Source organism: Natator depressus, chromosome 4 (genome assembly GCF_965152275.1).
Source record: "Natator depressus isolate rNatDep1 chromosome 4, rNatDep2.hap1, whole genome shotgun sequence".
NCBI classification, from domain to species: Eukaryota; Metazoa; Chordata; order Testudines; family Cheloniidae; genus Natator; species Natator depressus.
The window spans coordinates 95,290,151-95,318,059 of NC_134237.1; the positions used below are offsets into that span (position 1 = coordinate 95,290,151).

The 27,909-nt window shown below is 42.6% G+C and overlaps 1 protein-coding gene across 1 annotated transcript; it reads right to left on the reverse strand.

Moving 5' to 3' along the window:
• Nucleotides 1-418: 418 nt before the first annotated feature.
• On the reverse strand, nucleotides 419-19,948 carry TMEM33 (transmembrane protein 33). The gene is made up of 8 exons (XM_074951497.1): nucleotides 19,836-19,948; nucleotides 19,589-19,667; nucleotides 17,528-17,622; nucleotides 16,846-17,033; nucleotides 14,244-14,311; nucleotides 13,022-13,155; nucleotides 3,341-3,424; nucleotides 419-2,357 (listed from the first exon to the last, which is right to left on the reverse strand). The coding sequence occupies exons 2-8, from the start codon at nucleotides 19,643-19,645 to the stop codon at nucleotides 2,228-2,230; spliced, it is 756 nt and encodes a 251-aa protein (XP_074807598.1). The 5' UTR covers nucleotides 19,646-19,667; nucleotides 19,836-19,948; the 3' UTR covers nucleotides 419-2,227.
• Nucleotides 19,949-27,909: the final 7,961 nt, after the last annotated feature.

The following is a 27,909-nucleotide window of genomic DNA, read 5'->3' on the forward strand; positions in this document are numbered from 1 at the left end:
AGCATACTGCTGTAAAAAAAATAGCTAGGCTCAAGAGCAGATTTAAGTTTCTGTTCTTCTGGCTAGAAGTTCTTGGGTCCAAAAGATATGATAAGCACCACAATTTAAATTTAAAAGAAAAACTAACATTTTTCTTGAAAGCTGCCCTCCAGGGTTGTGAACACCAGTGCTAACCTTTAAAATCTCGCTTTCTTAGGATAAGTAAAAAGGTGGTTCCAAAATAAAGGTGGATGTAAGGATGTGTCAGGACTCTGATTTGTGTACCATTTAGATTAGAGTCAAGTGCGGCAATGGGAATAGATAGAGAAAAGCATGCACACAAAAAATTGCACACTCTGCTCAACTTCAGGACTCGTCTCAGAATATTGCGGTTACTTTACACAGAGGAAATAAACTAGAAAGCCATCTACTAGCAAACTATTTTTTAACATTCATTTTATTGCTGTAGAAATTTTAGTTTTTTTATAAAAACACTCAGATCACAGGATACATAGATATTGAGGCTGGTTGCAAGTCTCAGCAGCTGTACCAGAGTATAGCATGCAGTTGCTTCTGCACAGTGTGTAATAGTTCCATAAATAGCTAATTATGCTCAAAAAGCCAAGGTCAGAGCAATCAAGTAAAATTATTCACATCATTTTTGTCAGTACCTGGAGGTTGAGCAAAAATGTACAATGCATGGCTCCTGACAGAAACGAATGACTGACAAGTCTAAACTACATCTGCAACATACCTAAGGAAACTAGATAATTACAAGGAAATATTTTGACTTAAGGAGCAAGAGTTTTCCAAATATTTAGTAGAAGGTCTGATCTGATCATGCAATAGTAAAGGATACTGAATTATAAAGGAGAAGCTCAATGAATAAAATTTAACTTCTATGCAACTAAAGTATCAATTGTATACTGTGCCTACTCCCCCAAACATCTGACCTAAATTTTAAGGAAACAGGCTAAATTCAGACAAATGTAATTCCTGGTAAAAGAATACCTTTACAATAAGGAGGTATGCTAGGTGAATGTGTAATCAGCACTCCATTTCACATGCATTTCTGAAGTCAACATATTTAGTAGTGTTATTGTAGGAACAGATTGATTTATGCCAAATTTTCTCTACAGTAATTTGTTTCAATAGATGTCTGTCCAGGTGCAATCCTTTACATAAATTCTCCATCTCAGTGAGGTTCTTAGAAACTGGGAAAAGAATTCATATAGGACTAGCTACAGATTAACCTATATTTTCTACAAAGCAGTGATGCCTGAATTGCTACAGTCTCACCTTATTTAGAAACAAGAGCACTTGCATTTGCAATGATAATTTTTTGCACTATTACATTACACAATGACCTGAGGTGGGTAGGAGTTTAAACATTGCATCTTCATTTTATACAGAAGCCCACTGGTCAGTGAATGCACTATAGTGACAAAGACATTCATCACACAGAAACACAAGCTCACTGTTCAGAGAGTTTTATATGGTCAGATCTTTAAGAATTCTCCCAAATGCAGGATGTGGAAGTATGAGGGCATGATCTATTGACATGTTCACTTTTAAATGACATTAAAAAAGACTCTCCCCCAGAAAACTGTCACATCAATCACCACAGTTCAAGAGATTTTTAATCCGTTTGATTACCTCCTAAATGGGCCATGTTTGCATTCATGAGCGGACTACGTGAATTTAAACAAATTAAGTGTACTGGGTATATTTGGAGTATGGAAAAGAATACTGTTCAAAATGTACTGCGTATGTCCGTATGCCAATTGCTATCCATAACAGACTACAAGTTATGCTGTGGTAACATAGTAGCTATGCATACAGCTAGGGTTGACTAAAATTCTTAAATATATCTCTGCTTTCAGTAGATCTATTTTATGGGGAAAACAGGAGAAAACAATTCTCTGTTAACCATTTGATGTTCTGTTTGTTTAACATTCTGTATAACTGGGTATTTTTTCCTTAAAATAATTTCGGCTAAGATGCAAACACATACTTCCACCAATTAGCAATACAGCATAGTAATATTTTCTTGGAAACTTAGGACTTACTTGCGAGACAGTGCACTGAATATCTCAGAGGGAAGTGTATAGACAATTTTATATAAACTAGAGTGAGATCAGTGTAAAAACTGGAATTTATAACCATTAGCAGAAATGCCAGCTGCTCATAATGTTCACAATATATACATACACATACACACACACACACACACGTTTCTGAAAGTTAATTATGCAACTGTTGGTGCCAGTCTGCTTATAAAGGAAATGCTACTGAGGCACAGTCTTCTTACAAAAAGTGGGCATGAAGGCTTCATTATTAGGTGTTCAACAACGATCCTCAGCTCTGTGAAAAGAGTCCTGAAAATAATAAAACAATTCAGAAATATATTTACATCACAGCTGTGTTGATCAGCAGTTATTAAATCTCAAAGTAGTCTTCAATTATTCAAAAATCTCATATTAGATCCCAAAAGTAGCTAGAAAGCATCTGAGGACAACTTAGTGTAATAATTTTATGTGAAAGAGAAATGTTCAGTGTGGACCTGAGAATTCTTGCCCCTGAAATTCTTCAGGTTTTTAAAATAGCTTTTGCAAGCTACTTCAAACTTAAAAGGCAACCTCAGACAAAAAGGGGGAGCACCATGAAAGAAAGGCGATAGTTTTTTGCAAGGGGAGAGAGGTGGTGGTGGTGGTGGTGTAGGTGTAGAAGGTGCAAGCAACAGAGCAAAGAGATACCAAGAAAGAAAGAGACAAGCCCACGTTCTAGAACCTCTTCCCCCTCCTCCAGGAAGAAAAGCTGCATGGCAACACTCTCACAACAGAAACAACTCAGAAGATCCTATAAGTACCAGGGAAATCCCAATTCATTTCTTCAGGGCACGTACACTTAAGCAAATGAATCAAATATAATGCTGCACTGTTTTAAAGGATTTTTTAAGATGTCAAGGATTGAAATGCTTTCCTGGATTTCTGATGAAAGACATCAATTGCAAAATGGAATGATTGATTTCTTGTCGTATACTGTTTTGAGGTTTTGGTTTTCAAACTAGTCTGTGGTCACAAAACCCATCCTGGAACTGAGGAGCTTCCCTTCACAAAAAGCTTATCTAAAAACGGCCATGGGAAAACTTTTCACAATATATTACTTGTACAACTACAATTTAGTGGAGAAGAGCAACCTCCCATTTATGGTGCTGTTTGGAAAATGTAATTTTGAATTAGGGGTTGGTTTTTTTAGCCCATTTACATATGAATTACATTTCTAGCATGTAACATTTTAGCATACTACTGTGCAGAAGTTTTAATACATTAATTAATTCTCAAATCAACGTAATGCTTACCGGCAGTATGGATTTCTACGGGAGGAATAACGCAATGTAAGAAATCTATAGTAAATGAAAGGCTGAAGCAAACTCCCCTGGCCACTGAAAGAAAAGGAAAAAAAAATTGTTCTGAGTTTTGTCATCAAACTCAATACGTTTTATAATTAGAAATAAGGAAACTCCATATATTTTATATTTTGAGGATAGTCAGATCACATTCGTTTGAGAATCCAGATTTGACAACAAAAAGTAATAAGATATCTAGAAATACCAGCATATTCATATCCACTAAGGCTGAAAGTTATAAAATAAAAAGCAACAACTGCATGCTACACCATAATTGAAATTTTAAAAACACAATAAAGGAAACGCAGCGTTACTGTTCTCACATTAAAATTAGCATTTATAAATAAGTGCTTTATGTGCCCAGTTTTCAAAATGTGACAAACACAGAAGTGAATGCAAATGCCTATCTAGTTTGAACAGGAAATTCCATGTATGTGCTTGCAAACTGGTATTCAACTGGCCAGGTACATGCATAAATACTTGATTTGCATGTCCGATTATGGAAATTGCTTGAGACACTAAGCATGGCATTTTGAGTCCTTTCCACAGAAGCTATTCTTCACAACACCCCTGCATGCTGTCAAAATGCATGTTAAGGCTTAAAAGTCAATTCTATATACAAGATACTACATATACTTAATGGGGTTTGGCAGTGGTTATTCTGGGACAACACAAGTTTACTACATTTTACAAACTTTGCATCAACTTGTTCATCATTAAATTCTTTGCTACAGTATTTCACACATTTTTACACTGCAATAAAACGCTAACAGCTGGCCCACATCAGTGGACTTGGGCTCGTGCGGCTCAGGCTGCAAAATTGCTGTGTAGGTGTCAAAGCCCAGACGTTTACAGAGCAAGTTTACAGGCCCAGGCCAGCCATGGGTGTTTTACTGCTGTGTAGACATACCCCCAGGGTTTTATTTAGTGGTAAGAAATGCGGCATCCTGATTTAATTTCAGTGGATGGAAAATACAACCTACCACATGTGTAGCTTAATATCAACGCAATCTGATTTGTGAAAAGCTTGCTCATATATTGTTACATTAAGACAGAGGGGGGCAAACTACAGCCTGCGGGCCACATCCAGCCCGCAGGACCCTTCCCTCCGGCCCCCGAGCTCCTGACAGGGAATGGGCTCAGCACAGTCTTGCAGAGGAGCCAGCCCAACTCCCCGGCAGTGCGGTGAGCAGGGTAGAGGCTAGCCCTTGGCCCCTCCTCTTCTGCTCCCCTCCCTCCCTGCCTCCCTCGCAGTCACAGTTCCCCCAGCGCCTGGGCAGTGTGACTGCAGCTCCGGCCAGATGGCACAGCTATAGCGCTGCCAAACCTGGTACTCCAGGATGGCATAGTCAGGGGGCGGGGAGCAGGGGGGTGGTCAAGGGGCCTGGGCCCTGCTGCCAGAGACTGGGGCAGAGCAAGCCAGGGCCCCCCTCCACCCTCAGCATGCTTGGCTCAGTCCCCAGCAGCCAAGCCCAGACAGGGCAGCCAAATGAGCAGGGGAAATGCACAGGGAAAGGACTGAGCCCACTTTTTTCCCCATCCCACAAATAACTTGGGGCAAGGAGAGCAGGGAGGGTTGGATGGGGGGGCCCAAGGAGCAGTCAGGAGGTGGTGAGCATGGGAGATTGGATGGGGCGGGGGGTCCCGAGGATGGTGAATACGGGGGATTGGATAGGGGACGGGTGTCCCGGGGGGATGGTCGGGGGGCAGAGCAGGGGTATTTGGATAGGATGCGAGAGTCCCGGGGGGCAGTCAGAGGTGGGGAGTGGGGGGGGTTGGATGGGGGTGGGGGCCAGGCCACACCTTGCTGTTTAGGGAGGCATAGCCTCCCCCAGCCTTCCCTACCCAGCCCTCCATACAATTTCTGTACCCGATGTGGCCCTAGAGCCAAAAAGTTTGCCCACCCCTGCATTAAGAGCTCTGAAAATAATGAACTATATGCAAGACTATTTTACAGTCAACTGGATTTCTTTAAATATTTGAAAGGCATCTTTATCCCATGGAATATGGAAATTTGAAGTGTAAAATAAATTGAGCTGCAGTGGGGGAAAAAACATGCATTTAAAAAAACCAAGGCGCGTCCGTGTGCTTTATACTGGTTTTAAGAGGTCCAAAAGGAGATGAGATGTTTTAAAATGTTACTTTTAGACCAGATCTCAAATGATTTTTAAAATAATTTCAGCATCTGAAAATAGGGTTTCCTAATCAGTTAGACAAACACTATGTTGTATGACTGTGACTAAAGACAGCAACTGCATATCTCTGCACCATGTCCAAGAAAAGCTACATTAAGCACATTCCCTTCCTTTTTGCGTAACAGCTAGATAGGCTCATTATGTTCTACACCAGGATCAGCTCACCTAAGGTATGTTTTCTCCAGCACAAGCCACATTCCCCTCTTGAATTTAAGTCTAACTTTCTACAACTACAGCATAATATTTTGAGTAATAGTAATCTTCAGAGGTAGATATCTTTAAAAAAACCACCACCACCAAAACGGTAGCATAGCTTATTTTCCTGTACATTTTATAGAACAGAGCTCTTTAATAGGTCATTCTTTGGCTCACAAAGCATCAAGGAACACACAATGTAAAAGGATCTACTCAGACCATTTGCAACACTAAAGGTAGGCATGAGTTCTCATTTGACTTCATAAGTGTGCTCAGCCTGTCACACTGAGGAATGAGACTTGCTAGATACAATTCTTCAGAGGACATCTCAGAAAGTCCAATATGCCCTTCCTAAAGATTTAAATCTCATTTTTAAGAGGTAATTCCTCAAACTGGCTGGCTGATGTAGCCAGAGGAACAACGAAAATCTAAGTTATATGTACATGAAAAATGGGTTGGAAGAAATCCTTCCAGATTTTCCGCCTGTGTACTAAGAAATGTATATGTCCATGAAGATCCCCACTCTTTCTGCTAGAACCTGGTGATGAACGGAAAATGCATTTTCTGTGTACAGACTGAGGCAGAGTCATTGATTTGATATCTATGAGAAATTTAGTCACATTTCACCAAAGCTAAGCATGCTGCCAAAAAAAAAAAAAGTATACAGTTGCTCAGAGACTATGTTGCCCTCCAATAGTAAAATAGGAGAGGCATAGAATGGATGCTGAAGTGCTAGCTTTTAACTTCTACCTGCTTAGCTACACAATCCTATAAATATTTCACATCCTAATCAAGCCTTTAAAGATCATGAAACTATGCAGAGATTGATTTTGGGTTTTGTTTAAAAAATACAAACAAAGATTTACTTGGTCTTGGTGCATCTGCCTTGTATCTTGTGACAACTTTAGATAGTAAATTTGCTGACTGAAGAATTTATTGGACTCTTGATTTAGTCACTTGTTAGAATTCATTGCCCAACATTGTGCACCCACATGCTATGCACTGATTAAGGTTGTGATGTTGCACTTCGTTATGAGTTTATAAAAATATGCTAATAAGAACATAAGAACATCCCTACTGGGTCAGACCAAAGGTCCCTCTAGCCCAGTATGCTGTCTTGAGACAGTGGCCAGTGCCAGGTGCCCCAGAGGGAATGAACAGAACAGGTAATCATCAAGTGATCCATGCCCCGTCGCTCATTCCCAGCTTCTGGCAAACAGAGGCTTGGGACACCATTCCTGTCCATCCTGGCTAATAGCCATTGATGGACCTATCCTCCATGAATTTATCTAGTTCTTTTTTTAACCCTGTTATGGTCTTGACCTTCACAACATCCTCTAGCAAGGAGTTCCACAGGTTGACTGTGTGTTGTGTGAAGAAATACTTCCTTTTGTTTTAAACCTGCTGCCTACTAATTTCATTTGGTGACCCCTAGTTCTTGTTATGAGAAGTAGTAAACAACACTTCCTTATCTACTTTCTCTACACCAGTCATGTTTTTGTAGACCTCAATCATCTCTTCCCTTAGCTATCTCTTTTCCAAGCTGAAAAGACCCAGTCTTATTAATCTCTCCTCATACGGAAGTTGTTCCATACCCCTAATCATTTTTGTTGCCCTTTTCTGAACCTGAACCTTTTCCAATATATCTCTTTTGAGATGGGACGACCACATCTGCACAAAGTATTCAAGATGTGGGTGTACCATGGATTTATAGAAAGGCAACATGATATTTTCTGTCTTATCTATTCTTTTTAACTGCCACTGCACATTGAGTGGATGTTTTCAGAGAACTATCTACAATGGCTCCAAGATCTTTCTTGAGTGGTAACAGCTAATTTAGACCCCATCATTTTATACATATAGTTGGGATTATGCTTTCCAATGTGCATTACTTTGCATTTATCAACATTAAATTTCATTTGCCATTTTGTTGCCCAGTCACCCAGTTTTGAGAGATCCTTTTGTAGCTCTTTGCAGTCTGCCTGGGTCTTAGCTATCTTTAGTAATTTTGTATCCTCTTCAAATTTTGCCACCTCACTGTTTACCCCTTTTTACAGATCATTTATGAATATGTTGAATAGGGCTAGTCCCAGAACAGACCCTTGGGGGACACCACTATTTACCTCTCTCCATTCTGAGAAGTGACCATTTATACCTACCCTTTGTTTCCTATCTTTTAACCAGTTACCAAACCATGAGAGCACCTTCCCTCTTATCCCATGGCAGCTTACTTTGCATAAGACACTTCGGTGAGGGACCTTGTCAAAGGCTTTCTGAAAATCTACGTACACTATATCCACTGGATCCCTTTGGTCCACATGCTTGCTGACCCCCTCAAAGAATTCTAGTAGATTGGTGAGTCATGATTTCCCTTTACTAAAACCATGTTGACTCCTCCTCAACAAATTATGCTCATCTATATGTCTGACAATATTTATTTTTATTATAGTTTCAACCAGTTTGCCCGGCATTGAAGTCAGGCTTACAGGCCTGTCATTGCCGGGATCACCTCTGGAACCCTTTTTAAAAATTGGCATCACATGAGCTATCCTCCAGTCATCTGGTACAGACGCTGATTTAAATGATAGGTTACAGACTACAGTTAGTAGTTCTGCAATTTCACATTTGAGTTCCTCCAGAACTCTTGGGTGAATACCATCAGGTCCTGGTGACTTATTGCTGTTTAATTTATCAATTTGTTCCAAAACCTCCTCTAATGACACCTCAATCTGGGACAGTTCCTCAGATCTGTCACCTAAAAAAAAAATGGCTCAGGTTTGGGAACCTCCCTCACATCCTCAGCCGTGAAGACTTCATTTAGTTTCTCCGCAATGGCTGTATCATCCTTGAGTGCTCCTTTAGCACCTCGATCATCCAGTGGCCCCACTGGTTGTTTAGCAGGGTTCCTGCTTCTAATGTACTTTAAAAAAATTGCTGTTACTTTTTGAGTCTTTGGCTAACTGTTCCTCAGATTCTTTTTTGGCCTTCCTAATTGTATTTTTACACTTCATTTGCCAGTGTTTATGCTCCTTTCTATTTTCCTCACCAGCATTTAACTTAATTTAACATTTAAAGGATGCCTTTTTGCCTCTCACTACTTCTTTTACTTTGTTGTTTAGCCACAGTGGCTCTTCTTTGGTTCTCTTACTATATTTTTTAATTTGGGGTATACATTTAAGTTGAGTCTCGATTATGGTGTCTTTAAAATGTTTCCATGCAGCTTGTAGAGATTTCACTTTTGGCACTGTACCCTTTAATTTCTGGGTAACTATCCTCCTCATTTTTGTATAGTTCCCCTTTCTGAAATTAAATGCTACAGTGTTGGGGCACTGTGGTTTTCCTGCCACTGAGATATTAAATTTAATTATATTATGGTCACTATTACCAAGCAGTCCAGCTATATTCGCCTCTTGGACCAGATCCTGTGCTCCACTTAGGACTAAATCAAGAATTCCCTCTCCTCTGGTGGGTTCCAGGACCGGCTACTCCAAGAAGCAGCCATTTAAGGTGTCAAGAAACTTTATCTCTGCATCCCATCCTGAGGTGACATGTAGCCAGTAAACATGGGGATAACTGAAATCCCGCATTATTAATTATTATTATTATTGAGTTTTTTATTTTAATAGCCTCTCTAATCTCCCTGAGCATTTCACAGTCACTATCACCATCCTGGTCAGGTGGCCGGTAATATATCCCTACCGCTATATTCTTATTAGAGCATGGAATTTCTATCCATAGAGATTCTATGGTAGTTTGATTCTACGCTTTTTTTGTTCTGTCCTTCCGATATATTTTGTACCTTGGTATTACTGTATCCCATTGATTATCCTCATTCCACCAAGTTTCTGTGATGCCTGTTATATCAATATCCTCCAATATCCTTTAATATGAGGCACTACAGTTCACACATTATTTAGACTTCTAGCGTTGGTATATAAGCACTTGTCTCCTTTTAGCTGTCTGCCATTACGCAACGTAATTGAATGGGACTCTTATTTGACTGTTTCTGATCAGACCCTGCCTGTATTTTATCATTTTCCTTCCTCTGGTCCTCACTAGTTCAAAGACATTCTCTATTAATAGATCCTCCCCACCTGTTGGCTTTCTCCCTGGCCTTAGTTTAAAAACTGCTCTACGACCTTTTCAATGTTAAGTGCCAGCATTGGGTTTAGATGGAGCCCATCCTTCCTGTATAGGCTCCCTTTCCCAAAAGTTTCCCCAGTTCTTAATAAATCTAAACCCCTCCTCCCTAGACCATTGTCTCATCCACGCAGTGAGACTCTGCAGTTCTGCCTGTCTAACTGGCCCTGCGCGTGGAACTGCGAGCATCTCAGAGAATGCTACCATGGAGGACCTGGACTTCAATCTCTTACCTAGCAGCCTAAATTTGGCCTCCAGGACCTCTCTCCTGTCCTTCCTATGTCATTGGTACCTATATGTACCATGACCACCAGCTCTTCCCCAGCACTACATATAAAAGTCTGTCTAGATCTCTCGAGAGATCCGCAACCTTTGCACCAGGCAGGCAAGTCACCATGCAGTTCTCCCGGTCATCACAAACCCAGCTAGCTACGTTTCTAATGATTGAATCTCCCATTACTCATACCTGTCTCTTCCTAATAGCTGGAGTTCCCTCCCCCAGGGAGGTATCCTCAGTGTGAGAGAAAACCACATCATCATCTGGAAGGAGGGTCCCAACTACGGGATTGTTTCCCTCTGCTCCAGTTAGATGCTCTCCTTCTCTGGGACTTTCATCCTCCTCAACAGTACAGAGGCTGTCAGACCAGGGGTGGGACCATTCTACTGTGTCCCGGAAAGTCTTATTTATGTACCTCTCTGTCTCCCTCAGCTCCTCCAGTTCAGCCACTCTGGTCTCCAAAGACTGTACATGGTCTCTGAGCGCCAGGAGCTCCTTGCACAGAATGCAAACATATGCCACCTGCCCATAGGGCAGGTAATCATACATGCTGCATTGGGTGCAATAAACTGGGTAGCACCCACTCTGTTGCTGGACTTCTGCTTGCATTCTCCTTTTACTCCTGCAGCTGGTTCCTTTGTTGTTGTTTTGTTTATATCAAGGGGGTGTTTTTGGCTTTTAAGTTTAAAGACTGTTGAGTTCTAGCCCCAGCTCACACTCCCCCTGTAAACTCCCTTGCAAAACTCCCGTTAGCCACTCCTGTTCGCTAGCGCCTCTGGTTGCTTAGGAGCGAGTGTGATATATGAGTGTGAATATAATGTAACTGGAATATGCTTATGCAAAAGGTCTCTTGTAAGGTATCATTACAAAGCTTATAAATCTACTGAGTATGGTCATCCTGTTTGTATGAATGTATCATTCTTGTATCTGAAACTAGAAATATGAAAAAAGAAAAGGAGTACTTGTGGCACCTTAGAGACTAACCAGTTTATTTGAGCATGAGCTTTCGTGAGCTACAGCTCACTTCATCGGATGCATAGCATATCGTGGATGCATCCGATGAAGTGAGCTGTAGCTCACGAAAGCTCATGCTCAAATAAACTGGTTAGTCTCTAAGGTGCCACAAGTACTCCTTTTCTTTTTTCTTTTTACGAATACAGACTAACATGGCTGTTACTCTGAAACTAGAAATATGAAATATAACTCTGAGGTCCTATTGTAATTATGCAAAGTGTGGGCCATTAATGGTGGTTTGAAATCTTGATGGCTCCCATCAACTAGGACAATTGGTTGTAAATGGCTCTGTTTACTTGCAAGCCTTCCTGTGAGTCAGGCCACAAGAATGAAAGCTTGGGGGGGTCTCACAGGACATGTGACCATGTCACCTGGTACTGGAATCCATTTAAAACCTGGGGCTTTTCCATTTAGAAGGAGGGGTGGGAACCCAGAGACACAAAAGATTCCCGCTTTGTGCCAAAGCTATATAAAGGGGTGAAACAGAACAAAGGAGGTTCCAGTCATGAGAAATCCCCTAGCTACCACCTGAGCTGGGACAAGGACTGTACTAGGGGAAAAGGATTGGGCCCAGACTAGGAAGGAGTCCAGTCTGTGAAAGAAGCTTATTGGAACATCTCTGAGGGTGAGATTTCATCTGTAATCAGTTTCTTAATGTATTGGGCTTTGACTTGCATGTTTTGTTTCATTTTGCTTGGTAACTTACTTTGTTCTGTCTGTTATTACTTGGAACCACTTAAATCCTACTTTTTATTCTTAATAAAATAATGTTTTGCTTATTAATTAACCCAGAGTAAGTAATTAATACCTGGGGGAGCAAACAGCTGTACATCTCTCTCTATCAGTGTTATAGAGGGCAGACAATTTATGAGTTTACTCTGTATAAGCTTTATACAGAGTAAAATGGATTTATTTGGAGTTTGATTCCCATTAGGAACTGGGTGTCTGGGTGCTAGACACAGGAGCACTTCTTAAGCTGTTTTCAGTTAAGTCTGCAGCTTTGGTGCGCGTGGTTCAAACCCTGAGTCTGTGTTGGAGCAGACTGGCTCGACAAGGCAGGGTTCTGGGACAAGGCAGGGACAGCCTATGGCTCAAGTCTCAGAATGACCTATGTGTGGATAGACCTCTATGGAGGACCTCCCTGCATGGAACCCCACCGACGTCAACTTTAATGGATAGGCTTGTAGCTTCTATACTGAAGTTAATAGGGCTCTACAGAGATGCAGAGAGATAGGCCTTCAATCATAAATCAAGACCTTCAATCAAATTCTTCAGACTGGAGCCATGACTGCTTATGGCCACATTTCCTAGCACAGTGAGGTCCCAACCCTATTTAGACTTTTAAGTGCTCTACTTAAATAAAAGCATCAGTTGTTTGTTTGTAAAGCTAAAATCCCAGCTAGCTTACCACTGCCATGTGTTCCATTATACTGACCAAAGTTCATCAGCTCTAGCCAATCAATTAAATGTACGGTCAAATCTCAGTTTCTGGTATTCAAACAAAACACACAAAAACATACACAACACAATGCATTTAAAGTCTATTTCTGTGATCAATGATAAAATGGGAAAAATTCACTTTGATTTAGCAGAATGTATGAAATTAAATGATCTAACGTTGTCAGATGTTTATCTAGAAGAAATGAAACGCATCTGTCTCTATAAACAAGCTACAGGACAAATCCTGCAATGAGCTTCACACAGGCTCCACACCTGTACCCAGGTAGAACTAACTGCAAGATTGAGGCCTGGGGTAGGAAATGTTCAAGTATGAAAGTCAATATATCAGAAAATGTTTTCTGTAGTTCTTACCTAAGAAGCATAAAAACTGTAGCTGGCATCAGGAAAATTTCATTGCAAGCAATGAATTTTAGAATATTTTGTTGATTAGCATTTAGTTTCTCTAAAAGACTTCTCAGGAAAGGCAGACTATTCAAACCTCTTGCCTTTAGAAAAGGAAACAATAGTTAGAGTCAGTTAGGTTGTCAGGTTCTGTTCTTGCTCTAGTTTTAACTCAAACACTCAAATGACAGTCAGCCATACTAATTTCAGCAACTTTTGAGACCCTGCCTAGTTACTTGAAAACTAATAAGATTCTAGGATCCTCTAAAGGATACTTCAAATATAGGGTTCTTGTAGAAAGGAGAAGCATTGCAAAAAAATACCCCACACTTACATACTTCCCAAACAATTAATCCTAACACCCTCTGTGAAAGGCAATTAACATCTTCCACTTTCCAGCTTTATCCACAAGACATATGGAGAAAAGATGTGATTTTGGGAAAAGTAAAAATCCAGTTTTAGCCTTTTCCACTTTAATTACAGATGCCACAGCGATGGCCAGTAGCTTTATTCTGATCACTAGAACGAAACATGCACCAGTAGCATACAGAAAATTTAATTTTTGAAAAAAAAAAATCCCAAAGGAGAGAGTGTGTGTGTTATATAAATAAAACGTGAGAATCTGGAGCTGAGAAGCAGCTTCTTTAAATATTGTTTTGCTTTCCAACTTCATTTTAAGCACTTTGCTGTTTCACCTACTGAAACAGCACTTGTCTAAGTGCAGCTGGAAGTGGGTCCAGATGCAACCCACCATAATCTGTTGCAGTCAGTTATCTCAAGTATTTCTGCAAAGTAGGCAAATGTGGAAGTCATTTGCTTCCATATGGATAGGAACTGGAGAGAGGGGAAAAAAAAGCAAGCACAAAGCTTAAATAGGATTAACACATTCTAAAGTACTGGTATTGAATCAACGCAAGCTGGCTAGCAAGATGAGCACCTCAAATTAAGAAACGTGTCTGTGTGTCAGGAGGTTAGACCATGCAACTATATTTATTATGCAAAAATTAAATTGATTGGGTTCTCAACTTTACCATATTGTGATCCCACATTGGAACACAAAAGCGTTTCAAGACCACTCCCCCATTTAGCCATAAAGAAAGACAATCACAACCCTTTGAAATGTGTTTACAACCCCTAGGTACAAGCCATTTTACAACAAAAAGTACTGAGCAATATATTGCACCATACTTACATCAATAACCTTCTTTGTATATGTGGCAGCATGAAGCAACGAGAACAGCAGAACTGGGAAAATACTCACTGAAGCAAGCAATAAGGAAAATTATAGGCCAGAAAGTATTTCAATACATTTATTCTGAATGATGAATATCATGCCATCATATCTATATAATACAGTTGTTATAGCATGAAGTATAGCATTACCCTTAGCAAGAAGTTTTCAAAATCAGCAACAGTTGTACAGAGCTCAGAGATATGTATATGTATAGCAGTTCTCTCTATAGCTATGTTTCCTTTTGAAAAAAATAATATTAAAGAGGATGGGTGCATAATCAGATAGCAGCCTCTTTTGTGGTGTTCTGAAAAGACTTAACTGAACTAGTTTTAACTGTGAGACAGACATCACACACAGATGTATTACTGGTGACCCAGACATTTCTTGCTGTGTTTTGTTTCCATCAAGGTTTTTGGGCAAGTCACTTAATCTCCTCATACCTTGGCTCTCCATCCGCAAAGTGGGAATAATAATCCTTCCTTTCTTTCACCCTTTCTTGTCTATATAGATCATAAACTTTGTCTAGCATAATGCGGTTCTGCTGTCAAATGAGACTTCGAGGCACTACAGTAACAGAAAAAAGTTATCAGCCAGACAAAGTCAGCAAATGGAGTTTACATTTTTCTTCCGGAGATGAGTCAATGGAATGAATTTGGGAAGATATCTAGTGTATTGTCACCACAACAAGAAACTTTTTATGATCAACCTTTACAACAGATACTGAAATGTAACAGGTGTAAGGGGCGTAAACTAAATTCCACAAAGCTCTCTTGTTCCTAATACCTGAGACAGATTATTACAGCCTGGCATCTCTACTCTCTAGAAGTCCATTCAAATGTTGAAGTAGAGAAAAATACATTCCAGACCTGCTTTCTGGTATTGTTGTTACAATGTGCATTCAAAACTTCATTCTGAAGCCAAGGTCACAGAACTGTAAATTAAAGTCCTTTGTGTAACTGACCAAGTGTCTGGCGCTGAAGTGAAGGAAAGGGCGCTTATCTTAGTGTGAACTGACTGCTCAGAGTCTGAAGTGTTAACAGAAGATGGACAGAGTGCACACAGATTAAACAAGGTGTTAAAGATAGTTATTCAAAAGCTAGTCTGTACTGTCAAAGTATCACAATCCTAACATATAGTACTTAATGGTCAGGAATTTTTTTTTTTTTCCCCATAAAAAAGTTTACTCTGGTATATACTTGACTCTAAGAGCCACTACAGCATAAACTGGCAACAGTGAAAGCATGAAATCCCTAAACAATGGTTTACAATGCTGTTTTAGACAAAGAATGGCATCACACTTCCTACTAAAATACTATACTTCACAGTCCCCCACCACAGCACACAGAGCTTCTACTGGTTCAAGATGGCAGAGTTAGATGTCTCTGCTGCCAGGCACATCTTAGTATAGCGAAACAATAAATAAAATAGGTAAATATGAAGAAGGAAGATAATCACTTACTAAATTCCTGTTGCTTGTCATCAAGCTGAAAGCTACTATTCTAAAATTCTCATTAATACAGTGAAAATAAACTTATCTAAGTACAAACCTCAATAGCTCAAATCAATCGTTTCATTTGGTACCTAGATAATTCACATGTAGCCCACAGTGGTAGTGACAGAGATATTACCATCCGATGGCTGTTCAATGGATTACATGAAATGAGTTTGTTGTATCACGGCCATAGTTCCTGAATCTCCGCAAAAAACAACAATAATTGCCTGGAAGCAGAAATGTACATTCACCATAAAAATGGTCACTCCAGGTAAGGGCCACATGGGAGAGATTCACTATATTGACTATCCTTAAAGCTAAGTTTTTGTCACAGATATTTTTCATAAAAGTCAGGAACAGATCACAGGCAATAAAAAATTCAAAGAAACCTGTCCCTGACTTTCACTAAAAATATCCCTGACAAAATGGGGAGGTGAGTTCAGCACCCACTGCTACTGGGGCTCTGGAGTCCCCCACTGCTGCAGTGACTGGGAGCTCTAGGGTCCTCCCGCGTGGGGGCAGAGCAGCTCTGGGGGGCCCTGCCGCCCGCAGCAGCAGGGAGCTCCAGGGGGTTCCCCACCACCTGCGACTAGTGGGAGCTCTAGGGTCCCTGCAGCCTTGGGCGGGGGGGCTGAGCTGGGCTCCTGCCCCAGCAGCTAAGAGTTTAGGGGGCTCCCCCCCATGGCCGGACAGCTTCAGGGGGTCCCCACCACCACTGGGCAACTGCAGGCCTTCCCCTCCACCACTCCCAGGGGTTTCCCCCACCAGGGCAGGGACTGGGAGTTGCGGGGGGTCCAGCTGCGAGCTCCAGCCCTGGGGCAGAAAATGTCATAGAGGTCAACAAAAGTCATAGATTTCATGACATCTGTGACCTCCATGACATAATCATAACCTTCACTATGCTGTATGTTCTATGGATAGCAGCCACACTTTAGTTTTAAATCCATTTCTCAAATCACAATGAAGACTGCTGTGGAAGAGAATAAAGTGTCACAGTCCTCACACATGGAGTAATGTTTAAGGTAATAATAATAATTAATAATATGTGAAAGAGTACTTAAAGGATACTTGTAACGGGATAAGAATTAACGAAGATGAGAGAATACAAAAGGTAGTGGCAGCTGTCCTCCAACAAAGCTTGGGCCAGGAATGCCCTGCTTAGCTGGAAATGTGGTAACCTTTGGTGTAGTCGAAGAGCACTGGTAAGTGCATTTGCTAGCAAGGCACGTTGATAAAAGCTAGCTGCTTCATGCAACCTGTAAATTATCAGAGGAGAGGTTACCATACAAACCATCCTCCCTTAAGGATTGCATCATAACTGCACAATACTTGAAGCTATTTCTACTATCACAGCCAAGACAATGATTAGTATCAATTTGTTTTAAAAAAATAAAAAAATGTTATGTTTACATAACATTGCTGATGTGCATAGCATTCAACATTACAGAACTACTGAAAACATTATTTCATAGGAATACAGAAAAAAAGCAGTCTTTCTAGTCAGTTCCAAGGAAACAAAATTAAAGATTTTTTTTTAGGAAAGAAGTTAAAAATAATTTTAATAAAATATCTAACAGCTTAAATTCTCAAACTGTTCTGGGGAAGTGAGTAAAAGTTAAAACTTAAGCTAAAAACAATCTGCACTCATTTCTTTACTACGTATGTAATCTTTGGGAAATTGAAAGCTTGCATAAGATAAAACTTAGTTATTCTGTAACATTCAAACAACTGAAAATAGTACAATACATACCCTAGAAGGGGCAGAACAAATAAAGCTGAACAGTAGACTGTGAACAAACGGGAAAGCCACATTGCTGTATCCAACTTGTTAGTCATCAGAAATTGCTATATTGAAAAGAAAAAACAAACAAAACCCCACAAGTTGGTGTCTAAACATTTAGTTACAGCCAAGCTGGACATTCTTTCCTATTTTCAGTAACGCATAGTTTATCAGGAGACTTCCTTTATATGCCAAGACCAAATTAGCTGCTATTAGCCTATAGAGAGTTTATTTTGCTACTTATATTGTAACTCAGTATAGAGCCAGTCTTGCAATAAGTTCTGATCATATTAATTCCTTAGCCCAATTGACTCTCCCAAGTCTCTGTATGGATCCAAGCATCCATCCACTTTCTTGGCTATGACTGAAATCTCTAGGGCCAGGTGCTCAGCCCAGGACTCTAGAGGTAGAAATGAGGGGAAGAACTTTTCTATTCTGGGACCAGTTGGGGCTGGTCTAAATTATATCAGCAGGAACAGTCTCCTAAGATGCATTTGATTGAGCAGAGATCACTGGATCATTGCCATCTTGCGCTCTATCCGTACACCTTCCCACCCTAGACGCGCTCAGTGTGCCAAAAGTGCTGTAAACAGGCAGTGTGAAACCAACTTTATGCCACTCAGGGATTCCTATACATCAGGGGAAACCCCAAATGCCCCATTTAGAGCAGCCTTCCAGTTGGAAAAGCCTGGGGCAAAGATCTGGCCTGAATACCTGTGAAGAAGTTTGAAGATTAGTTCCCATCTCCAGGCATTTGTTTTATTTTGTACACAGTGTAGATAATGCAGATGTGACCTGGGACCATTAACTGTGAAATAATTATTGAATATTTAAAAATTACAGGTGTCTTTATTTTATGATCTGTTCACTTATTTGTAGGTAATGGTTGCAATAGATGTGTACCATTGTATTTTAATTAAGAGATTTTGAAAAAGCATTTACAATGTGGTTTGTGATAAGAATTTTTGTTTCAATTTCAAATTACATTTTAATGAAGAGTTAATTCAGATTTAGGCATTCCCCTGCAATGTCATGAACTGAAACAGAGTGCCAGAGTGCATGTGAACCAGAAAGTGAAACTTATGTATTTTTCCTCTCAAAATTGATTGAAGTGTACAAAGTGAACAATTAAAACAAATGGTCAAATTAGATATTCATTTTTCTTTTTCACCAATATGAAGTTTTAGTAATACATGTAGTGTGCATATGGGTCAGTTTTACCTGTCAGTGATGTTGCTGGACTGGCAATTTTAAACTATAAGAGGACATTAACACAATGATATGGAAAAGGGATACTGTAAGAAAGAAGTCCACCCAAAGCCAAGACTAAACAGCTTGTCCAGCAGGAAATAAGGCATGTTTTTATAACCTTAACGGGGACAGCACAAGTTGTAGTTTTGAACATGTTAGCAGATCAAGGTGAACTCTAGGAGAGAATCTGAACCTTCACCAAGGAACACATGTTCAAAACTACAACTTGCCCTGTCTAGCACAGGATTTTCAAACATGCTAGCTATCACATTTAAAACACCTCCCTAGTTGTTTCCTACTAGGGACAAGCCCTCTCTGACAGGCAGAGGCCTCAGGGATTCTAGAAAATTGGAATATGATGGTTACAGAAAGCCTGGAAACAATTAGCACAACGGCTGGGGAGTGCAAGAAACAACTGCCTGAAGATGGTTGTGGAGGGAGGATGTACAAGAGAGGAAAGTGCTGAGGTTAAGGAATAGGCCCAACAGCTCACAGAGAGGGTGTCTCTGTCTGTCCGTACAGCGCCGGGCACTGTGGGGCCCTGGGGCACTAGAACCAGTGACACCCCAAGTGGGGGCAGATCTGGGGGAGAATTCAGCTCGACACTGCGGGGCGGGGGGTAACTTGGGAAAGGGCAAAAGAGAAATCGAGAAGGGGAGGGGCTGCTCACGGCGAGGCACCGGCGGGGCCCCGCCGCCAGGGCGGAGAGCGGACCCCAGCGCAGAGCACGGAGGGGACGGTCCGCCCGCCTGGGACAGGGCCGCCGGGGCCGCTCCTTACCACCGCTCCGCCGCCGGCGCCACCCTGCATGGGCCCGTTCTGCGCTGTATCCGCCATGGCCGGGCGCTCGAGACACGCTCTGCGGGCGAGAGAAAAGGACATGAGCCGGGGTGGCCCCACCGGCAGAGCGAGCCAAGGGCTCCGGGCACGGCCCCGCCGCTCCCCTGCGCCGCGCCCAGCCCTCGGCGGGAGGAGCCCTAGGGGCCCGGGCCCAGGCCCGGCGCGCTCCAGGGCAGGGGGCACCTACCAGGCTGACCCGACACCGAAAGCACCCGGCAGGCAAGGGGGCGACAGCCTGACAAGCGAGGCGGCCCCAACCCGGATGTAGCAAAGAATCAGTTCCGGGTTCGGCGCTGGGGTATGCTGGGTAACGTAGGCAGCGCTGAGAGGGCCGCCCCCGTTGCTGTCTGACGCTGCCGGAGCCGCCCCGCCCAGCGGGCCACGTGCAGTTCGCCAGGCAGCCCTTGTCGGCCAGGGGGCCTCTTCGGCGGGCTCTGATGCCCGCAGACCTCGTGACACCCTCCCCCCGCCCCGGGCCAAAACGTGTCATTGCCCGTAACAGCCAGTGACATCATGCTGGTGTCGCTCCTCTGTGACGTCGTAGCGATCACCTCTCCCCAGTGACATCACATTGATAACCTCACCTCTGCCCCGTGGCATCCCAATGATCGCCTTACCCCAGTGATGTCACATCAATCACTTCACCTCTGCCACATGACATCACTGCAATTGCTTCACCTCAAACCTGATATCACGGTGATCACTTTGTCTCAGTGACAGCTCATCAACAAGTTAGCAGATCAACATGTTAACAGATCACCTCTCCACCCCATGACATTACATCAGTCACATCACATAACATCACAGCGACTGCCTCGCTTCCATCCCAGTGACATCACAATAATTGCCTCACCTTCCCCTATGACATCACGGGGGTCACCCTGTCCAGTGATATCACCTCCACCCAGTCATATCACATCAATTGCCTCACCTCGGTGTGGTAACATCACATCATCTCATGGGGCAGGATAACATTGTATGATTATATACCAACACAGACAGCATGGTTACATTTGGACCATCTTGTACTCATCTGGTGACAGAGTGACATCATCTAAACCCACATCAACACCTCATCCCACCATAGAAGGATGACAGGTAACCTCATGCTGATGCAATGCAGTGACATTATACAATCTCACACCAAAGAAGTGTAATGGCAACATAAAACTTTATACATACACAGCATGACAGCACTTTGCCTATGCCAGGTTGGTGGCATTAATACATCATTTCATGACAGTGTGGTGCAGTGACAATACCTCATAGATGTGACATATGTGATGCTTTGGAAGCGTGGAATATGCAAAGACTATTGCATCAATTTTATAATGTTATCTGTATCTTTATGGGCTGGCTCAATGAGTGAGTTAAAAGGTGTTTCCTGTCGGAACTAAAGTCACTGGGGGGATAAGTAATGTAAATCCCTACTGCAGGCAACAAGTCTGTGAAATTTTCTCCCCCTGGGGAAATAGCATATACTGGATTGACCTAGTTCAAGACATGTGGCAAACAAAGAACTGCGAACTGTATAGAGAAACAGCCCTGATTTGGGAGAAGGGACACACTCTTAATCCAGGAGTTGATATAAAACTGTGGCCAACAGAGACAGGACCTGTGGAAAGGTCCTGAAGTACTTTAATATCAGTAAAAAAATAATTTTCCCTGTGTTGATACTCACACCTTCTTAACTGTTGGGAATGGGCCACATCCACCCTGATTCAATTGGCCTCGTTAGCACTGACCCCCCACTTGGTAAGGCAACTCCCATCTTTTCATATGCTGTATATTTATACCCAGTGATGAGCTGCCAGAAGCTCAAGAACCGGTTCCTTCACTTGCTCCAGGTCTTCGGTGGCATGTCCTTCAGTCCCTCTGGGTTTTTGGAGGCACTGAAGGACCTGCTGCCGAAGACCCGGAGCAAGTGAAGGACCCGCCGCCGAAGTGCCACCGAAGGCTCGGAGTGCTGCCGGGTCAGTAAAAATTCACACGGGAGCCTCCCCAGCTGAGAGCTCAGGCGGGACGGACAGGACAGTCCCACGGGCCACATCCTGTCCGTCCCGCCTGAGCTTCCCCACCCCTTTAACAACAGGTTCTAAACTGGCTTCGAAATTTAACAATCGGTTCGCGCGAACCGGTGCGAACCGGCTCCAGCTCACCACTGTATACCTGCCTACTGTATTTTTATACCTGCCTACTGTATTTTTCACTCCATGCACCTGATGAAGTGGGTTATAGCCCATGAAAGCTTATGCCCAGATACATTTGTTAGTCTCTACAGTGCCACAAGGACTCCTCGTTTTTAATATCAGTGTGTCCATGTGCACATAGATGATTGCTTGGTAAGTTACACCTGCATATAAACTTTTTATTGTTTTTACTATATATTTTCTCTGTACTGCTTTTGTTCTGAATAAATACTGCAGAAAGCTGGCTGGTCACTGGCTAACCCTGTCATTGCCCCTGAGAGAACAGGACTGCAGTTACTGAGCTAGAGTCAGACCTGCTGGATAATCACTGTGAAATGCAGGAATCTACAGCCTGAAGCTCAGTTCTAGAGGGAGGGAGTCATAGTATTCTGCCTGGAGAAGGTTGACATAGGGCTTAGAACAAAGTCTTGTGCCCTCAAGGATGCCCAATGGGGTCAGAGGTGCAGTTACCTTGGGAACCTCGACAATTGCTTCATACCATGCTAATGTACTGATGTTATCACATACTTCATACCAGTACAGACAGCGACATGAGTTCATAACCTCACACTGATGTGATGCTACAACATTAGTGCATAACTTCACGCTGAAATAAGATGAAGTGACAGTGTTACTGCATAACATCATGATGTGTCTGTGCAGATCAGTAATGTGAGTGCATCTCCTCACACTATACTGATACTGTGAACAACATGACTGTGTTGTCACATAACCTCCCTGATGCAGCCCAACTTGACTGCATTTTCCCATAAACTCATGAAGTGTCCATGCAACATGATATTTATTTATTTAAATTTTGAATAAATAATAAATATGCCTATCCAAGACTGCATGCACTGTAACATAATTAACCATACAATAAATATAATTAAATTAAACCTGAGAAGCATTAAAATCAGTTCCACAGGAACATAGCCAGCCAGCCAGGTGCCTATCCCCTTCATCATCTAGGACAGAGGTTCTCAAACTGTGGTCCGCGGACCACCAGTAGTCCGCAAGCTCTATTCAAGTGGTCCATAGATAGTTCCCTCTAAGGTGCGCGCCTGGGCGGCCGCACACAACAGAATGAAAGGCCACCCACCTCATTAGTGGAGCCCCGCAGGCATGACTCCCCTAATTAGGTGCCTGGACCCTGGAGAAGACGCACCTGTAAGGTGAGGTGGTGGCCTCGGGGGAAATAGGGGTAGGTGGAAGGGGGCAATGGGTGAACAGAGTGGGGGGGGTGGAAATTTGGGATGTGCAGGGCTGCGGCGACCACAGAAAGAGGCAACTTTCCCCAGCTCCAGAGCTGTGGCTGCTGGGGAGAGATTCCCCCCCTCTTTCCCAGCCCCGGCTCAGGGGCTGCTGCAGTGGGGGAGAAAGCGAGAGACCCCCCCCTCCTTCCCAGCCCCAGCTCAGGGGCTGCCACAGCAGGGGAGAGAGGGCACATCCATCACATTAGAAAGGTAAGACTACTGATATTAAAATATGAGTTGTGTGCTTTTATTTGTAGAACAAAAAAACGTTAATTATTATTAAGGGTTTTTTTATATAGTGCTTTTATCCAAAGCGCTTTACAAGAGTTAGCTAACGGTACAAACAACATTTGGAAAGATCATTAAGTGGTCTGCCGAGACCCTCAGCAATTTTCAAGTGGTCCACGAATAAAAAGTTTGAGAACCACTGAAATTAGGAAATTAGGGCCCGATCCTCAAAAGTAGGTGCCTGACTCCCATTGATTTCAGTGGGCCTTAGGTGCCCAAATACCTTTGAAGATCTGGGCCTTAATTAGTGCATGATCATCCAGATTCAGCAAGATGATATCATATCATCGCACAGCAAGTTGATGCAAATTTTGCAAGGTAGTAGTGCCCAAGTTTGCATTATTGAATAAACTCTCAGAAGTGTAAGTCCTAGTTTACACATTTTAAAATCCACCTTAATTGGACCAAGGAGGTCTGGGGTATGTGCCATACATATGATTTTTAAATGAATTAATTAATTACTTCACAGCAGAACTGATATTTAATTTAATTTAAAGTTAAGAACCCTTGCACTTTAAAACTGGAGAACTTAAATACAGGTTTGTTGTAATCTTTTAAATTTGATCTGAGGCAGAAAATGTTAACCTTTGAAAGGGTTACTCAGGACATACAGGTTACACCCCCTCCCACCTCTGTCATCAGATATTAGATTTATTGATTAAGGGACCAAACAGGCATGGATAGGTGCAACAAATAATAATTTATTAAACAAGGACCCCCAAAATAACTATAACAAGTATATAAAACCACTCGGTTGTTAACAGAACAAAAGGCTTTAAGCCCAGAACCCCCAAAACTAATACACACTATGGGTGGGGAACGCAAGAGGATAAAAGGGATTAACTCATCACCATTCTTCACAAGAGGATATGGACACCAGAGAAGATGATCAGGATCACAGGACACGAGCAAGGATTCAAGAACTAAGGACACCACAAAGACGTCAGGACACACCAGGATCAGGCACAGGTAAGCTACTCTTCTATCTTTTCTCTTGATACAATGTTTCTATTCTTGACACGACGTCTTGGCTGTGAGCAAGCACAGACACTGGGCTGCCACTATGGTGGACAGCGACTGGTACCAGGTGAGCAAGGTACCCTGCTGATTACCAGGTCACCTGTCCTCCACTTTTCTGCCACACAAGAAAAGGGCACCAAACCTTTCAACAAGAAAGGGGCTCAATATGGAGGGTAAACAACTTGTAAGGAACAAAATGGTGAAAGCAAAAATTTCCTTACAGAACCACCTCCTACACCTTATTCATCCCTATGTAAATCTGGAGTAACTCCATTAAAGTCAGTTTCTACTCAAGGAAAACAGACTCAGGTCCTCACCATCTGGCACCTTTGCATTTCACTTTTCATCTTCTGACATGATTTGAACTCTTGTGGTTTCTCTCAATGATGTGTATGAGGTTCCCCCTCCTGGTGACAGAGATTTTGGGAAAAAAAACCTAGAATACCTTAATCATATGATTATTACCTGTCATTGATAGCTCAGGAATGACTGAATGCACACACACAAAGTACTCACCTCCAGTATCTGCTTTATCTGCTGCTCATGCAGACTATACAGTCTCCCTTTATTACAAAGAACATTACAGATTTATCTTAGTCCCATACAAATCAGATGTTATTTCATTGTTTATTACCAGACTGTAATGACTTTGGAAAGGCCAAACCTTGACATTTACATTATGGAAAACTGTGTGAAAGAAATGAATCCCACATACCTTCAAAATATCACACATTTGGGCCATGACAAGTTGAGAGCAATTCTCAAGTTGTGTTTCTCCTATCTTGGGTTCATTTTAGTTTTTCTGTGGTATTTTCCCTTTTGTTGTTGTTGTTGTTCTTCTTCTTCCATAAGTTTATATCTATATCAGTCGTTGCTTCTAATTTGATGAGAGTTTCTTCTCTTGAGCTTCCTGGACAACAATACTGTCCCTTTTAGTCTGAGGGGAAAAAAACAAAGTGGTAGCTTATGTGGTAGCTGTCTCAACTATTGGTTTTCCCCCTTTCCTATTTCCTCTCTGCTATAATGTTGTGGACTGCTCCGCAAAGGAGGAGCAGGAATTGATTCCTATGTTATTACCAATTCAGTTCTCGACCATCACAAGAGGATTCTACTATCCCATCAATCTATCAATTTTCTCACTTCTGCCTCTATCAGTTGTTTGGTAGAATCTCATAATAATTGCTAAGTGAGGAGTTATTTATCTCATTGGGAATCCATTCCCATTCTCAGTAGGTGGCAGCAGGACACCTTTGGAACAGTAAATTATACAGAGATGGCATATTTCATTTGAAATTTTAACTAACACATTTCCTTTTGTTTCCCCTCAAGATGTGACTATAAGCCTATCAGGCTAGGAGAAAGCAGTGGGAATAAGAACACCCAGTCTTCCCTCTGTGATGGGGTATACAAACCCCACACTGGATAACAAGGAGTTGAAGACTGCATTGGGTTCAGCCAGCTCCAACCCACCACACCTGTAAGGCGTGCAGAGGCCAGAAGAGAGGCTTTAAAAGGGAGCAGAACAGGTCACTTGTGGGCAGACTAGGGAAGAGAACAGACCCTCAACCCCTGAGGAAAGGGCTGACTGAAGGCAGGAACTTCCCAGACAACCACTGCCTGAAGGCCCCTCCCTGTGGGAAGAGAGGATCAGATTCTGACACACACTGAGAGGAAATCGTTCTCCTCTATCTCTTACTAACTCCATTTATTTGTGTTAATTCCCCTTGATTTTTGTTTATGGATTACCCTGGAAGGGAAGAGACTTTGAAGTGACCAGGCCAGAGGGCCAAGTCATAGGAAGAGGCAGAGCAACCAATAGCAGTGGACTCCTACCAGAGAGAGTGCTGCTGCGCCATGCCCGGCCATGAGGAGGTGCCAGCGATGAGTCGATTCCTTCACACGTTTTCTTAAGTTATAAAAAAGTGGACACATCGGGCCAAATTTTGAGCTGTGGCTTCTAATTTTTCAATGGCAAAAATGCATACACCCATTTCCACCATCCCAGTTTGCACTTACAAAAACCCATTTGTGTGCATAAATATGGGTTTAGCTCACACATATAATGAAATAATAATACTTTGCATTTATTTGGAAACTTTAATCTGAGGCTCACAACAACGCTGTGAGTTAGGTACAGACTGGAGATTGCTGGCCAGAAAAGTTAATGATTTGCCCATGGACATACAAGTCAGTGGCAGGACTGGGAATATAACCTAGGGTTTCTAACTCTCAGTTTTCCTGTTTAACCCAAAATCCCTACTGCTTCCATACAGAGTCATCTGCAAAATTGCATATGCAAATTTAGAAGCCACTTTGGGTATGTCTACACAGCAATATAACCCTAGGGTTAGTGGTACTTGAGTCAATTGACCCATGTCAGGAAACCCTGGGCTTGAGCGTCTACATTGCATTTTACCCCTAGGTTAAGGATTTTCTGACCCATGCTTGAACCTCAGGCAATTGCCCTGCTTCCTACTTCCTAGTCCCAGCCCTGCTTGCAACCCCCTAAACCCGTCCCATGACTACCCTAAGGGTCACGAGCCCCAGATTTAGAAACGTTGCTCTAGCCCTACAAATGTGGTGCACAGTGGGAAAACTCTACTGCCCCCGCAGTTTCCTAACTGTGATGATGGTATTGATGGGGCTCAGGTGCCCATAAGGAGCACATGAGTATGCAAACTTCAGGATCAGCTCCTTTGGTGACTGTCTCAATAGAATGACTGCAGTTTGAGAAGGCTTTATACTGAACTATCATCTAATCTGAGAAGTGGGATCTCCACCTTTACGCCGAGTCACATGGGTAGGAAAATGCCTATGTGCAGCTGTTCTGAGGATAATTAGGGCATTAGTCTCCAGGGCTGTCAAACTATTAAAATGAAACTGTGCAATTCTTAATTTTTACACTGGGATGTTCAATGAAGGTGTTTTTGTTGTTTGGGTTTTTTTAATTTTTGTCTGTTTATTTTGAAGTTTGACAAAACATGTAGGTTTCAGAGGAAAAACGCACACACACACCCCCCAGCCTGGCAGCTGCAGAGCTGTGAAGTGCATCCCCAGGGCGTGGGGTACAGTGTGTTCCAGCGCCCCCTGGGGATCCCTTATCCCTGCCCCTGCTGCACCCCAGGAGTCAGGGTTAAGGGATCCCCCGGAGGCTGTGGTGAGTTTTAGGACTGGCTTCCACTCACCACCCTCACAGTGCACGCTGCCTTGGCACCTCTGCAGGCAGGGGCAGTTCGGGAGCAAGAATCAAAGAGCGGAGAAGGACCAAGTGGTGCCTTGCAGGGAGGGTTAGCGGCACAGCCCTCGGCTCTGCATGGCTGGGGGAGGAATGACCCCCAACATCCTGGCAGCCAGGAGCCACCTCCCACTTGTCAACTTTGCTTCCTGCTCCAGGCCAGCCCCAGGCAGCAGCAAGGAGGAGCTGGAGCTGGAAGGGGGAGCAGGCTCAGCCAGGCAGTAATGGCACTTCCTGCCGCTGCGCTGGCTGCTTGCAGGGCTACTCTTCTGC

What these genes read in the sequence shown, in the direction of transcription:
- TMEM33 (XM_074951497.1), bottom strand. Translation starts at nt 19,645, where the DNA reads ATGGCGGATACAGCGCAGAACGGGCCCATGCAGGGTGGCGCCGGCGGC. An exon ending in TTTGTTCTGCCCCTTCTAGG is followed by an intron (nt 17,034 to 17,527) that starts GTATGTATTGTA and finishes GATAATTTACAG; the next exon opens with GTTGCATGAAGCAGCTAGCT. An exon ending in CGTAGAAATCCATACTGCCG is followed by an intron (nt 2,358 to 3,340) that starts GTAAGCATTACG and finishes TATTATTTTCAG; the next exon opens with GACTCTTTTCACAGAGCTGA.